At 41.9% G+C, this 14,353-nt stretch overlaps 1 protein-coding gene across 5 annotated transcripts in view; it reads left to right on the forward strand.

The window, feature by feature from the left end:
• tox (thymocyte selection-associated high mobility group box) overlaps positions 1-14,353 on the forward strand; it is a 265,357-nt gene that overhangs the window by 155,145 nt on the left and 95,859 nt on the right. For all 5 annotated transcript variants that reach the window (XM_080194908.1, XM_080194907.1, XM_080194906.1 and 2 more), the window contains exon 3: positions 13,268-13,510. In XM_080194908.1, the coding sequence (XP_080051034.1) occupies positions 13,268-13,510 (243 nt within the window). The remainder of the gene's footprint in view (positions 1-13,267; positions 13,511-14,353) is intronic.

A 14,353-nucleotide genomic window follows, 5' to 3' on the forward strand; every position in this document is an offset into this window, starting at 1 on the left:
TACAGTGAAACGAGGTAGAGAAGGTTCATGTAGAGCATGAATACTGGCACAGGCCAGTTGGCCTAAATTTATTGGGTTACAGATGGGGAGAGAGATGATGGATAACTTTTTCCCATACCCCTCGTCTCTTGATTGTCCACAACAAGATTTGTTTTGGAGGAGTGTTCTAATCTTTCTGCATGCTTCTGATTTTCAGTAATAAACCTGAAACCGGATTTTGGTAAGATTAAGGTAGAAGAAAAGATAATGGCTGGAATTTCTTAGTCATTCCTGCCAACGGGATTTTCCAGTCCTGCTGACGATGACCCCCAGTTGTAGGTTCCCCAGTGATAGAGGGTGCGAATAATGGGAAACACCATTGACAGCAACAGGACCAGAAAGTTCCACTGCCGTCCACTTCTGCCACCACTGAACACACCATGGGTGGGAGGTGAGGGGGTGGGGGGGGAGGAGGGGTGGAATCCTGCCAATATTTATTCACACAGCACCCCAAAATGAAACATGCACAAATAAAGTTAGATTCTAGAGTCAAAGTGTGCATTTGGGTTATTAGCAGAAGTACAAGAAGTAAATCATGTTCAGATTTTAGTTCTTTAAGATACACATGTTGCAGGCCTGGATGCGTTCTCTCTTCTGGCTGTTTAGATGAAGAAAGTTGGAAGCTTCTAGGTCTCCAGACTGAGTAGTGAGTGAGTTTCAATAGAGATGAATCTTTGTAGATGAAGACAAATCAGCCCCTCTCAGCCTGGGTTGACTGGTTGTTCAAGCAAGGTACAATTTTTCTTTTTGGTTTGCAGACTGACCTGTCTCTGGCTGATTCTCGGAGTAATAGGATTTGTTACGTGAAGTCGGCTTTGATCATGTGACCACATGATTACTATTCTCTCGTCCACACAAATAATTTGAAATGAGAACCATAGCTGCACAATGAAAGATAAGTCATTCACACATCTGCTTGTGGTAAACTTGTTCCTCCATGGCTCTCCCTCATTAAGTGTCAAACTTGTGAACACTGGTTTGGCGAGAGGTCAGCATGAATTAGCGGTAGTATGTATTGTGGCCAGGACAGCCCAAATCTCCTCGTTCTTCTGAGCAGCACATAGATAAATACTTCAGGGTCTCAGTTATGCAACTACACCAGGTAATGGAAGGTATTAGAAGGCCTACCAAATAATTTCAACATTGTGTTTTCCATTCCTGATCTGTCTGCTGCCATTTCCAAGCATCAGGACTCTTAGTTTATCAAGGAGAATGTTGCTGCCTCTGGGGAGACTCAATCTGGCCCTTAGAGAAAGAGCCAATGTCACCACCGTTTCCAGCTTTGGTGAACAGAATGGATAGTGATGTTCCAGAAGTTAGTGTTTTTCTGCAATGTGCTCTCCTGCGGATAAGTGGCACTATTAAGCAACAGCCTCGTGGGAGTAGCAGTCATGTGTTGGGAGTGATACATGTCGTCCTCTTTTAGAATGTTTGCATGGTCACCACTTCCTCAACCAGTACCTACATGGTGCCAGGAAGTTGGCTGGCCAAGACTTTCCCTGTGCCACTAGGCCCTTCCAGTCTTGTGCAGCTCTCAAGGATTCCAACATGAATAATAAATCTTGCCTTTGGTTTTCCTTATCTGATGAAGTCTGCTGCTGCAGCGTGTCCTTCAAATGCAGGCCTCTTAGTCTGACAGAGTTGTAACGGATACATTTCGCCACGATAATGTGGGAGACTCTTTGTCGGGCATGTTATAAGGAAATCTTCAACCTGCTAAAACACTTGGACCTCTGTTTAAGGAGCCTTGTGGTATGCTCAATCTCCCCAGCAATCTCCCCAGCTTTGATTATACCTGTGTTGCCCAGGCATGGTGAGATTGTGAAGGCATATCCTGAGTCATATATGAAGAGATTTCCCTGGTCCCAAACAGACATCCTGTTACATTCCTGCAGGTTTGACTATTGGGACTGTGGAGTGTCACGAGATCAGCTCATTGGGATAGCTGGTGGACATTTTGTATGAATTTGTATTATCCTGTTCCTAGTTCTGCCACCAGAGCATTAGTGGAGTGTTAGCTCTTCCTGTTTATGAATGCTACTGGCTGGTGGTCTGGTGCATTAATGACAATCTGAGTACTTTCTTTGGATATGAAGGAGATCAGCTGTAAATCCCTGAGTTCTTGTTGACTGTTAACGTCATTGAGGAATGTACTGGATAACCCTGGTGAGCAGGTAATTGGTAATCTGCTTCGTCTAGCTGTACATGGCAGACTGGGAAACTCAGCTGAAGAACCCTGTAGTAGAAGCTATCAGCAAAGAAGCTGAGAGTTGTGTTGACTTTTGCAGCCACTGGCCACCAGGTCCAGTAGTTTCTGTTGCAGCAAACTGCACAGCTCTGCAACAGCCTCCTGATCCACTAGTTTAAACAGAGATCCAAGATTCTTGGCTTATATACCCTCTGTTCTTAGTATGCACTCCAATGCACAATGGCCTTCCCTTGCTTTCTTCCAATATGTCCAGATAATATTTATGTTGGTTGCTAAAGATGCTTTTGCTTCTCCTCTTCATCCAAATTAAACTGCTAACACTGAGGATAAGAAGTTAGGACTCACTAAGGGCAAGGAGAGTAAAAAGAAAATCAGAAAGAGGCAACCTGGTACCTGTAAACTGTTCAGGGAATTCAAACAACACCGTGGCACATAATGACCGGCAGATGATATCCCTTTAAATATTGCTGACTCCGAGTGATCAGTGGTGCCAGGTTTGGGTACTAGGTTGGATGTTGAGCGAGATTTAATGTTGAAGTCACGTTGGGGTCCTAATCACATCTTAAGACGTTGATTTCTACGTATGCATGAGCCGCTCGCCTAACTCCGGCAGCTATTTTGATTGAATAGGAAACTTTAAAACGGTGACTTGTAGAAACACAGCAGGAATTAACCCCTGCTGGCTGGAGTTGTTGTTGTACAATCACCCCAATGATTTTTTTCAATACCTTCGATAGATTTCTTAGTGCATTGTATTTATTGGCTGCATGAACTATGCCCATTCCTTGTGCATCGTACATGCTCAAAAGCAGGATACTGGATGCTGGAAAAATAAAATCAATAGAGAAAATGCCAGAAATACTCAGCAGGGCTGCCAGCATCTGTGGGGGGAGAAATGGAATTGACCTTTCAAGTCAGTGATGTTTCATCAGAATTGGAAAGGGTTAAAGATGTCACAGCTCTATTTCTTGCAGATGCAAAGCTAGCTAGAAGGGTGCTGGGGATTGCAGAGATGGTCAAAAAACCAAAGGAAAAGGCTTTGGGGTGAAAGGTAGGAGAAATTCAGGACTGGATTTTTTCGGGCTTGTAGAGGTGAACTGGTGGCAGCGGGTAGAGGAGCCAAGAAAATACTTGGGGGAGACATAGAGGGAAGGCTCCCCTATGCCTTCCCACCACCAAGAATGTTCCTCTGGGGCAGGTGGAGAGTTACTTCAGCTGTCTGCATCACAGAGATAGGCAATCAATTAAGTTGATTTAGACCCCAAATCAGACAGATTTTGAAGGATCCCTGGCATTTTGTAGTCAACAGATGTCTCCCACCCCACCCCACTCTATTCTTTTACCCCCTCACACCCCTGCAGGTTATGTTCAGGCCGATGGACCTGCCAGGGCAGTTCTGATTGTGGATCTTCAGTCAGAGTTAGAAGCAGTTGGTTCGGGGCTGGGGAGCTATGAGGTAGGAGGCTGTGAGGGGAAGATGTGCAGAGGGGCCAGAGTCAGTTAGTGAGGAGTACATAATCATGTTAGCAACTGTATTGTTGCAATGACTCGTATTAAATGACAACTATAGAAATGAATATCTGGAACAAAATCTAATTTTATAAGAGTTGGAAAATTTTAAAATCATATATAAATTTCTCAGTTTATTCATTGTGTACACCATTGATGTGTCTAATCTGCTATGTATGATAATGAATCATTGATATATAACTTATTACCATCCCTTATATGTTACACAGAATCCCATATAATATAAATATCTTGCTTGTTAGTATTCTAAGAGTGGACTTTTCTACGACCTCTCATTTCAGGGACAATCTCACACACAGTGAGCAGTTTATCTGGCCTGAGAAAGTCAGGAATGCACAACCTGCCACATTCTGTCCATTGATTTTAACAGAGGATATATCACAGTTAGTGCACCTGACATTTTCCATTGGATGCAAAACCCCACCTGTGGCATGGAGTCCAGAAAGATTTCAAACTGTATTTTTTTAATCAGAATGATGTAAACAAATTCAAGGATATAATAACCATGAAGAAAGAACAACACGGATTTACCCAACTGATAGCAGGGATGAGGATTCTGAGATATGATAAAAGACTAGAGATATGTGTGCTTATTCTCTTGGCACAGAGACGACTGACAGAGGATTGCTTAGGGATATTTCAAATGATAAAAACAATGGATCATTTAAAGAGAGATCATTTTCATTGGTAAGGAAATGAAAGATATTGGGGGATAAGTTAGATGGTGGCTGGATATGGATGTGGGGGTCAGGGCTTGTGATTAACCCATGCTGGTTGATTGAGTTTATGCGAATTGTGCCAGCTCATTTTAATGATTCTGTGCCTGGCCACCACTAACGTGCTGGCAGTTGGTCGGACACATCAGCAGAGGTCAATATCATGAATGGCTAGCACCACTTAAAGCTATCCCACACTGAATAAAGCTAGCCTGCACCTCTTAAAGGGGAAGGTGCTGGGAATTGTGGTTGAAGAGAATCTGGCCCGAGAGAGAGTGAGGAATGGCACAATATGGGTGAGTGCGATATTCAAGTTTCCAGGCACTGCATGTGAGTTCTTGATGAAGGAGAAATGGAAAACAGATGCATTACCTGCAGGGGCACAAGCTAGAGATTGGCCATTGAAAAGCAGTGAGAGCTTGTGTAGATCAATGCCAAAAATCAAGCCAGAAAGACCTTGACCACAAGAATTTCAATGGCCTCATGAGAGATTAAGGTCAGTGATTGCATCATCAAATGTTAACTCCTACCAATTGCATTGCTAGCCTCAGACACTTCTCAGTTCACCACAGTCCAATCTTTCACCTGCCAACAGCCTACATTAAACAAGCCTCATGCCTAAAATTCATTTGCTTCACCTCATCCCTGCAAACGTCATACTGCTGCAAGCTTCACACCCTCACCTCACAGGTTGCGCTTGCTATCAACCATTCAACCATGACAATCACATCAGCCAAATTGATTGCATGATGCTCACTGACACATTTAACCTCTTCAGCTTTACAAGCTGCAGGTTGTGTAAGCACAAATGTTATACTTTATCCACCCACACCACCACCACTTCACCCCACAACCTTGTGCTTATACTTTTCCTCTTTCAAATACCCTAGAGGTTCAATCTCATCAGACGGTGGTGAAACAGCAACAAGAAGAGAGTGATGGTGCCAATACAGCACTGCTACTTGGTTTCACACTTGCAGCCACCATCTGAGATATTAACACTGGACTGTACTCTTAAAGACAGATTAGAGCTGAGATCAGCACATACTGAGACACTGGGCTCAAGTGTATTGCAACAAGGGTAGGGGCAAGGACAGCACAGTTTTGTGGGAGCCAAAGTTAATACAGCTTCCTTTGGAGGAGACTCACTTGAGGACTTGGATTGGGCAGCCAGTAGAAGATGGCTAATGGGCATGCATAACAAAATGCATCAGTGCCTGCCAGAATGTCAAAGATCATAGAGGAGTCCAACACCAACTTGGAGCATGGTTTGTGCCCACCCATTCCAGCATTAAAATGGTGAGCAATGTCACTCGCCCACTTGTGAACCTACCCACCACTGCAGAACATGTACAATCCAACCAACATCCATGTTGCAGCGGAATCTCAAAGACAGTTTGCTGACCTGAAATCTCATCCAATTGCCATCATCACTGTGGATTGCAGTGTGCAAAGGGGTTTGTGTGCATCGCAGCAGACTGTCCTCCATCAGATTACTATGATTGCTGATGGCCCACGCCAGGACAATGGCCGTGGCTTCTTAAAACACGCACTTATTGCATCTCTCAAGAAGACTGACTTCACCTTTTCACTCCTGCCACTCTTCCAGAGCCCTTTCCTTTGTCTGTCAGACAGACAGCTCCAAAAGCTGCTGCCTTTATTGAGATGACACAGCCCATGCCAGGCCATCTAGTCTCATCCTCCAAGGCCATTTGTGGTCTCCTCCATTAAATGGCAACAGCCTTCCTCCAGTCATGCTGCAATGATCCTTCCCTCCTCCTCATGGTGCTGCAGCTCAGCTGCTTGAGGCATAACTAATGCTAAGTGCTGTTCCCTAATGATGTCCAATTGTGTGACATGCAGCGGACTGCTGCAAATCGTGACACCTATTTAACCAAATACTGCTGGCATAGTGGACTGTCACAGATTGCAGGCTTCATGACTGCAGTTAGAATATTGACATGATGCATATGGTCGCACACAAGCCAGACAGAGGTGGAATCTCTTTTGGTTATGGTATATGGCAGAGTTAGGTTCTGGCAGCCTCAAATCAATGTGCTTTTAGTCAATGGCACCCTGCATTATTGGGAAGCCTGCAATTCTGGCAAATCCACATGGTCACTCCACCTACTTGTCTCTGTATGAGAAAATGGAAAGCAGTCAGCTGTCTTTGAGCATCTTTGACCTCCTTTGTGCTGCAAGGGCACCAAATTGTGAAGTAGTGGAAATATTCTAAGTTCCAGCCTGGACCAAACCAGAAGCACAGATGTTTATCACCACAGCCACCATCACAGCCACTCGAAATGTTTACCTCGTCCTATTCTGAATTTGTTTTATATTTGAAAAAGGTGGCAGATTTCAGTGAGGATAGCCTTACTGAAACACAGGAAATTTGCATAAAAGCCCTTGCGAAGGTTCATGTGGGAGAATCCATGAGCCCTGTTGGTGGACATAATCTCTTGCTCTCAGTTCACCTTTCCCATCTCCCTCTTCCTCTGTCAGAAGATTGCTGTGCCCAACATGACCATTGTTCATTCTTTAAGTCATATGGTATTCCAGGATTACATATGTACCCATGTTCAGTGTCAAGTCAGAAGATTGTCCTGCAGTACCTGCCACACAATCCCCTGGAAACCTTTGTAACTTGAAAGAATTAGTGAAAGCACCAAACACTTGTAGGATTGTAGCAGCAGCCAGAAAAAGATTAACCAGCAACTAACCAAAAAATGGTTGATAATCCTTTTAAATAACCTTGATATGTGCTTCCTGCTGCTGACGGCATGTCCAGCTTTGAATAGGTAAAGAGCGCCTCAGCTAGAGTGTTGAGCTCCAAAATGGTACCGGGGGTATTAAGTCAGTGTCTCACTGATTGATGTCATGATCTGCCTGCTCTGTACACTTCTGGCTGTGCACCAATGTAACATCTGGCACAGTTTGCCCTTTAGATGTGTGTGCGCACCAAGGACACCATTTTGGAACTCTAACGAACCTGTAGCACACTAACAACAGATACTAACAAGCTGGGTTTTTGATCTGTAAGACTATAACACAAAATAAACATTAAATACATATAGGAGAGAATAAAAGAGACTTTTAGTTAATGAAATGTGAAATGCTTTACCACAAGTAATGATTGATATTAAATCGGAAGCAGCAGACAGAAAAATATTACTTAAAGAGGAATATAAAAGAACACAAGTAGAAAGCAGGAAAAATTAAGTTGACCTTAGAGAGAAGGAAGAAATGCAGTTACTGTGAGTCAAGGTCAGTCAGGGATGGCCAACAAATGTTGGTCCTACCAATTATGCTAACATCCCATGAAAAAGTTTTAATAAACATGAAAGTACTTTGGAAAATGAAGTCCAAAGAATGGTCTAAAAGAAAAGAACAGCTTAATAGTCTCCTCCACTTTGACAATGTGTAATTTTCTATAAGCACCCCTTTGTCAGTTAGCACCTATCAGCCAGTCTTCTGCTGAACTGAGTCTCCTACCATACTGGTCAAGCATTGATTAAACTGAATTGATTGTACCTGTGGTTAGCTGATATCAATATCAGCTATTGCACTTGAACCAATGGCTAAATGGTGTGAAGTGAGTAACCTAACCATTTTGTTGTTGGATCATTAGATTACTTAGCTTTTAATAACTTAAGCACAACTCCAAGTCTAAATTAGAAACCTTTTCTTTCTGATTGTATTGTCTGAGCTCAGTGTCAGCATTAGGCATTCTCTGAACACAGCAGTATTTTATGCTGTGTGTTCTCTGAACTCAGTAGTATCAATGTTGTGCATTCTCTGAACTCAGTAGCATTAGTGCTGTGGCCTGTTTGAACTCCTTAGCATGCCTGACAGTGACTGCAGAAATCTTGAATTATTCTACAGCAGGCAGGATCCATTTACACGTTACAGGCAAAATGCTGGGGTATCTTATCCTCTCAACGACAATAAAAGACCTGCTCTTTCCACCAAGTGGTCCAAATAAATAGACATCTGTTAGCATTTGGATTTCCAGGTAACTTCACTTAAATTATTGGAAGTTGGGCCATCTCTCCATACCTTGGGAAGGATATGGAGAGATGGTTTGCATAAGGTTGTGAATAAATCTTTTGATGTTAATTGGCTTTGAATTAGAAAATTAAAAGTATCTTGTTATTTCAAAATTAAATTTGCACTAAAGAATAAAGTTCAATTCTACAAGTATCACATAGGCAAACTTCATGATCATTCAATATAAAAGCAGTAAGAAAACGGACATTTAAAGTTACAATAAATCAAAAATTCACCACAGCAAATCGAGTATTGGGATGCACTGGAGGAGCAATGAAACTACAGGGTAATTTTACAAATTTGTAATTCCATAAAAGAGCTTCATCATGGAAAGTTAGATTGGAAATACAGATATTAGCCTGAAATAACCCGATAGTCAAAGTTCCAAAAGTTTCAGAAGGTAAAACACAGTATTTGGACCATTTGTAGAGGATTGTTGAGGTTACGTTTGGAATATTTTGGCCAAGGCTTTGAAGGATGTCCAGAAACTCAACAATAAACAACAGGCTGCATTTCTGAACGAGAAATGTTGTAGAGAGGGAGGGAAAGAGAGATGGAACAATTGGGTAATTTCTTTTAGGAGAGCAGAACTAACTTATATCTGCTGACTCCCAAAAAGGCTCAGAGGAGCAAAGGAGGCCAAAGCCTGAAAGATTGCATATCTGTTTGGTGTCCTACGCTTGCAATCTTCACCTGCAAGAGAAGTGTGCCATATGCTGAAAGAGTGTGTATAATAATGCAATGAGTGTCTACAATGCAGAAAATGCAATCTTCCAGGGATGTGGGGCTTCTTACTTTAGGTTCATGCCACAGCACCATAAGAAGTGTGTTTAGTATCAAAGAATGTACTTACTTTGATTTCAACAAATGCTTTTCAAGCCATGGTCAAGGGGTCTGAGAAACAGCATGTATTAGATCAGTGATGTCCTTTGATTACTTGTATCTGTACATTTAGCAGCAACTGGTCTTCGGATCTTCCTTTGCTGTACCTCCTGAAATCAGGCCTCCATTTCTTCAGTGGGAAAATGAGCATTGTTAACCAGGCATGTCTATTATGACATTGTGATCAAATCCTGAGGTTTTTCTTTCCATGCTACAACTTACTCTTTCATGGCTCGCTGCAGCCTTTTAAAAACTGCTCCCTGGATAGATCTTCTTCTCTCCAACCAACTGTATTCCTGGCCAAACTTTCCTGTCTTTGTGGCCTGTTGAAATAGTGAGAGGGATTCCCAATGGGGATTTCAGCCAGATTATTCCCCTGTGATGCAGCAGCAGGTAAACACCTACACCACCCCAGTAAATCAGGACTTTAATATTAGAGGGGGATACATAACAGCAGGAAAGAATTTTTTGTAAATATTCACATTCAAGAGACAGAACAGCTCAGACATTTTAATTGAAGAGGAAAAAGTGTATATTTACGGTGGCTGGAAGGCATTGTCATTGTCAATGGATTACAAGGACATCTACATGTGAAACTGCAGAAAGGACAACTGGTTTCAGAAGAGTACATGATATGTATGTGTTGATCTGATCTTCTTGCTAAAAGTAATGCTTGAAAGCTGCTGGAGAAGATATGTCTGTTCTATATGAATGACGTGAGTGAAATGACAGAGTGTATTGTAGCCAAATTTGCAAAGACAGGCAGGAAAGCAAGTGTGAGGAGGATACAAAGAGTATGGAACAGGATGTAGATTGAGAAGTGAGTGGGAAAAATATTAGCAGCTGGAGAATAATGTGGAAAAATGTGGGGTTATTCACTTTGGTTGGAGGAATAGAAAAGCAAAGTATTATTTAAATAGAAATAAACTATAGAATGCCACAATACAGAGGGATCTAGGTGACCTTGTACAAACATCACAAGAAGTTAGCATTCAAGTAATTGGGAAAGCAAATGACCTTTACTATAATGAGGATGGAATACTAAAGTCGGAAAATCTTGCTTCAACGGTACAAGGCATTGGTGAGACTGAGCTTAGAGTTCTGTGGACAGTTCTGGGTGTGAGACCCTTCTCTGACATTGAGGCAACTTGAGGCGCTGGTTTCATTGACCAGGGGCCGAGGAGCCAATATCCACAGCAGGAGGGCTTTGAGACAAGCGCCCACGTGTGGAAAGCAGCCATCCTTTCTCTCTTGCAGGGCACACTTGTACCCTTTGCTGACCCAAGGAATGCAAGAACTTGGTAGACACTGCAGGCGTCTTGTCCCATTTTGCTTTTCCACAGCTGCAGAGAGCTCTTGGACAAGGTGACGGCATGAAAGTCTGCACAAACCTCCAGCTTCCACTGAGTATTCAGCTGGACCGGACTCTTTATCAGGGTCATCAGTCTCTCTAGGGATGAAGCAAATCATGGTACACCTCAATTACCCATGTCAAGGTGTACATAGCCTCTGGAACCTCACATTGCAGCTGCAGCATTTGCCACATTAGTAATGACTCCAGAGGCACATCATCAACCTGTGGATCAGCATGGGCTTGTCCTTCCACAGTCCTGAGTGAACTGTCAGTATCACAGCCCCATCAACAGCTCAAGCATGTTTGTGATGTGCTCACCAGATTGTAGCCCTGAACCTAACCAGAATATGCATCGATGTGAGTACATGTGCCGTGTTGGATGGGACTGGGAAATGATGCGACATAGTGCCCTGTAAAGTTACCTGCATTTGCTTAAATAACAATAGTCACAATGTTTACAATTCACAAGGCAATTATGAATGAGTGCGGCTATTTGGTCTATATTAATTTATCCTGCAATCTCATTGAGGTTGACCTATTGGAGTATGAACTCTCTGATTAAGGATCCAATTGATGGGCCAGTCTGGGAATCTTTGCCTTGTACTTAACCGATCCCTCTGACATCCCTAGAGAAAGACTGTGAACTATTAGTACCCTGTACTGCTGTTACCATTTGTAAACAAAGGGATTTTGGTGAAGGGACTTCTGCCTCTGAAGATTTATTACACCTCCATAATCAAAGACCCTGAATTTTCCCTATTGCAACATCCAGTTATTTCTTAACCACTTCCAGGGTTTTGTCACAACTATACCTGGAAATCCATTCCATATGTTGATTTTTAGTTTGTGAAGAAAGCTTCTTGAAATCAGTCCTAAATGAAATTCGTGTGAATTGAATCTCTGCCTGTTTATCCTGGTCTTCTAATTTAGTTGAAATGAATTTCTCAGATTTACTTTCCCATACTGTTTAGTCACCTCTCAAATGTTTGCTTTCAAGACTACAACGTCCAAGTTTCTTGAGTCTTTCCTCAAAACTGATCTCACTGACACTGGGGCCCGGATATTTATTTTGTGGCAGGGAAAGGAGCCACGGACAGGAAATCTGGAAGAGCAGATATCCCTGCTTTAGAGGGTGTTTAATGGTCTTCTCCAGATTTCCTGTCTGACAGCCAAACTGGTAGCTAACAAAATAGCACAGCCAGATGGTGGTGATGACAGGTGCAAACATTGGGGAGGAGATCACATGAATAGCTGGGGGGATGGGAGTAGCTCATGATTGCAGAAGGATAGGGAGGAGGTTGGAGTTCTCAGTCATGGAGGTGATCCACATTGATGGAAGGAGGGACTGTGGACATTTTGCTGGCTTCTGCTCTTCCTCCCCAAAAGCAGTGCTTTGAAAACACTTAACCAATCAGCTTGAGATAATGGAAGCACCCAACCTGCTGAAGAGCTTTCCCTGACCGGTCTGCCTCCTGACAATGGGTTGGTCAAGTGCCTCCCTTTCTGCCTCCTTTAAAAGGTAGGTAGGCTCAAGGGAAGGGTAGACAGAGGTAGGGTTTAGATTGGAAATGTTCATTAAATATTTGACTCACACCCCCATTTTTGGAGTGGGGGGCTAAAAATTCCCTCTTGAGATCAGCCTCTTTGCTCTTCTCAGTGCTGCCTCTGACATCTGCATGTCTTCTGTGTCACGGTGGCAAAAACTGAAGACAGCACACAATGTAATTTGTTCATACTGTCTCTGCATTGTAATCTATTATTCTGGCTACTGAGTTCAATGTTCTGTTGATTGATGCTTGCATCTCTGCATCAATGTAATTCATAATATGCAGAGTGCTTTGAGGTGTTTGCTCAAATTTGTTGGCTCAAATCTAAAGCACTTCCTAGCGATATGGTTCAGTCATTCACCACCAATAAATAAGTGACCTCCTACTTAGTAGGCTTTCATCATTTTGCATACACTAAAAATGAGGCATTCATGCTATTTTGCAGGTTGCGCTTGTAATCGATACCCCACAGCCTTTATTTGTCACTACATATTTTTGCGACAACCAATAATAGTTATAAATCACTTTTTAAATACTTTATTCGCATTCTCAGTGATTTGAAATAAACTTTAATTAACGTTAGATGTTTCCATTTAAAGAAAATAATATATTCCATAAGTTTCCAATTATCATTTCAAGTCGTTATTTTAGATCCTGAAATCCAGATTCCCGAATTGTTTGGTTTGGCAAGGAAAGGGGCAGATTTGGATTGTATAACTCAATCTCCTGTACTGGCTGAGTTGAGTGCTTGCGTATTACCCTCCAAAACAAAATGGTCAATTTGGCTTGATAGTAATTCTCTATCCAGGTGACTAGAAATAACACAGTGAGTTACATTTATCCCTTGGGCAGTGGAGATTGATTTTGCCTGAGGGAGCTATGAATTTTTTTAAATGCATAATCATCCTTAAAATGTCTATTAAAATGCCACTTTATTCCACAGTCTTATCCAGTTCCAAACATCGGCGATGAGGATTTGGATATCCCTCCCATTACTCCTCCTACCATGCCGGACCATTCACTTCTTCACTTGGCCGACACAGAATCTGGCTACCACTCAATCTGCCACTCAATGCCTCAGAATGGGCTACTTCAGTTCAACCCACAGAGCATGAATCTTCCTGCAATAACAGTGTCCAATATGTTAAACCAAGATGGAACTCTGCTTTCAAATTGCCTCTCTGTGGTAGGTAATGTATTTGTTATTTTTATAGTCAAATAGTTTGCCAATGTTGCCCTTAGCAATTGGTAACTCACCCTTTAACATTTATTATTGTGATACACTGTGATTTCACAACTCTTTCAATATACTTGTAATTTTTCATATTTATAAGCATCTTTCAGGAGGTCAAGAAATGATCACCAAATGTATGCCTTAATCTTCCTTAGTTTATCAAACAAATTATAAACAAATTTAAAGCCTTAAAGCAGTACAGATATTGTTTACAGTATTCATTGATAGATTCAGAATGAATTAACCTCTGTTAAAACAGTGGACAAAGGGACATCATACAAACACAGTGCTAATAACACAAACAGTAATTGCTAGGTTTAATGTATTGCAACATGCCAAAAATAATGAAAGATTCCTGAGAATGAAAGGTGGAATGCATTTTACCAGTGCTTAGCAACAACATTGCCTATAGCAAAACAACTGATGTTCAAGAAATAAACCACAGATGTCAGTAAATGAGATGTAAATTGATGTACAGTTTTCCAAAATTTTGCTTAGATTTAAGCCAAGTTTGTGATAAAAAACATTCAAACAACAAAAAAGGAATTTCTATGATATCGATTGAAATATGGGAGAAAGGCCTGAGGGTGAGAAGTTGGGGTTGATTGTAGCTATATTTTGGATATTACAAGAACTAAAGGATTGCATCCACAACACGTGCACATACTTGTGTGGCGAATAGCACCCACGCCACATTGATGAAAGCATAAGCATACACACTGAATGTCCGCCAGAAGGAAGCAGAGCAGGTAAATCCGGACACCATTTGAGGTATAAATGGATTTGACACCAGCG

Source organism: Carcharhinus amblyrhynchos, chromosome 8 (genome assembly GCF_965287045.1).
Source record: "Carcharhinus amblyrhynchos chromosome 8, sCarAmb.v2.hapA, whole genome shotgun sequence".
Classification (NCBI taxonomy): Eukaryota; Metazoa; Chordata; class Chondrichthyes; order Carcharhiniformes; family Carcharhinidae; genus Carcharhinus; species Carcharhinus amblyrhynchos.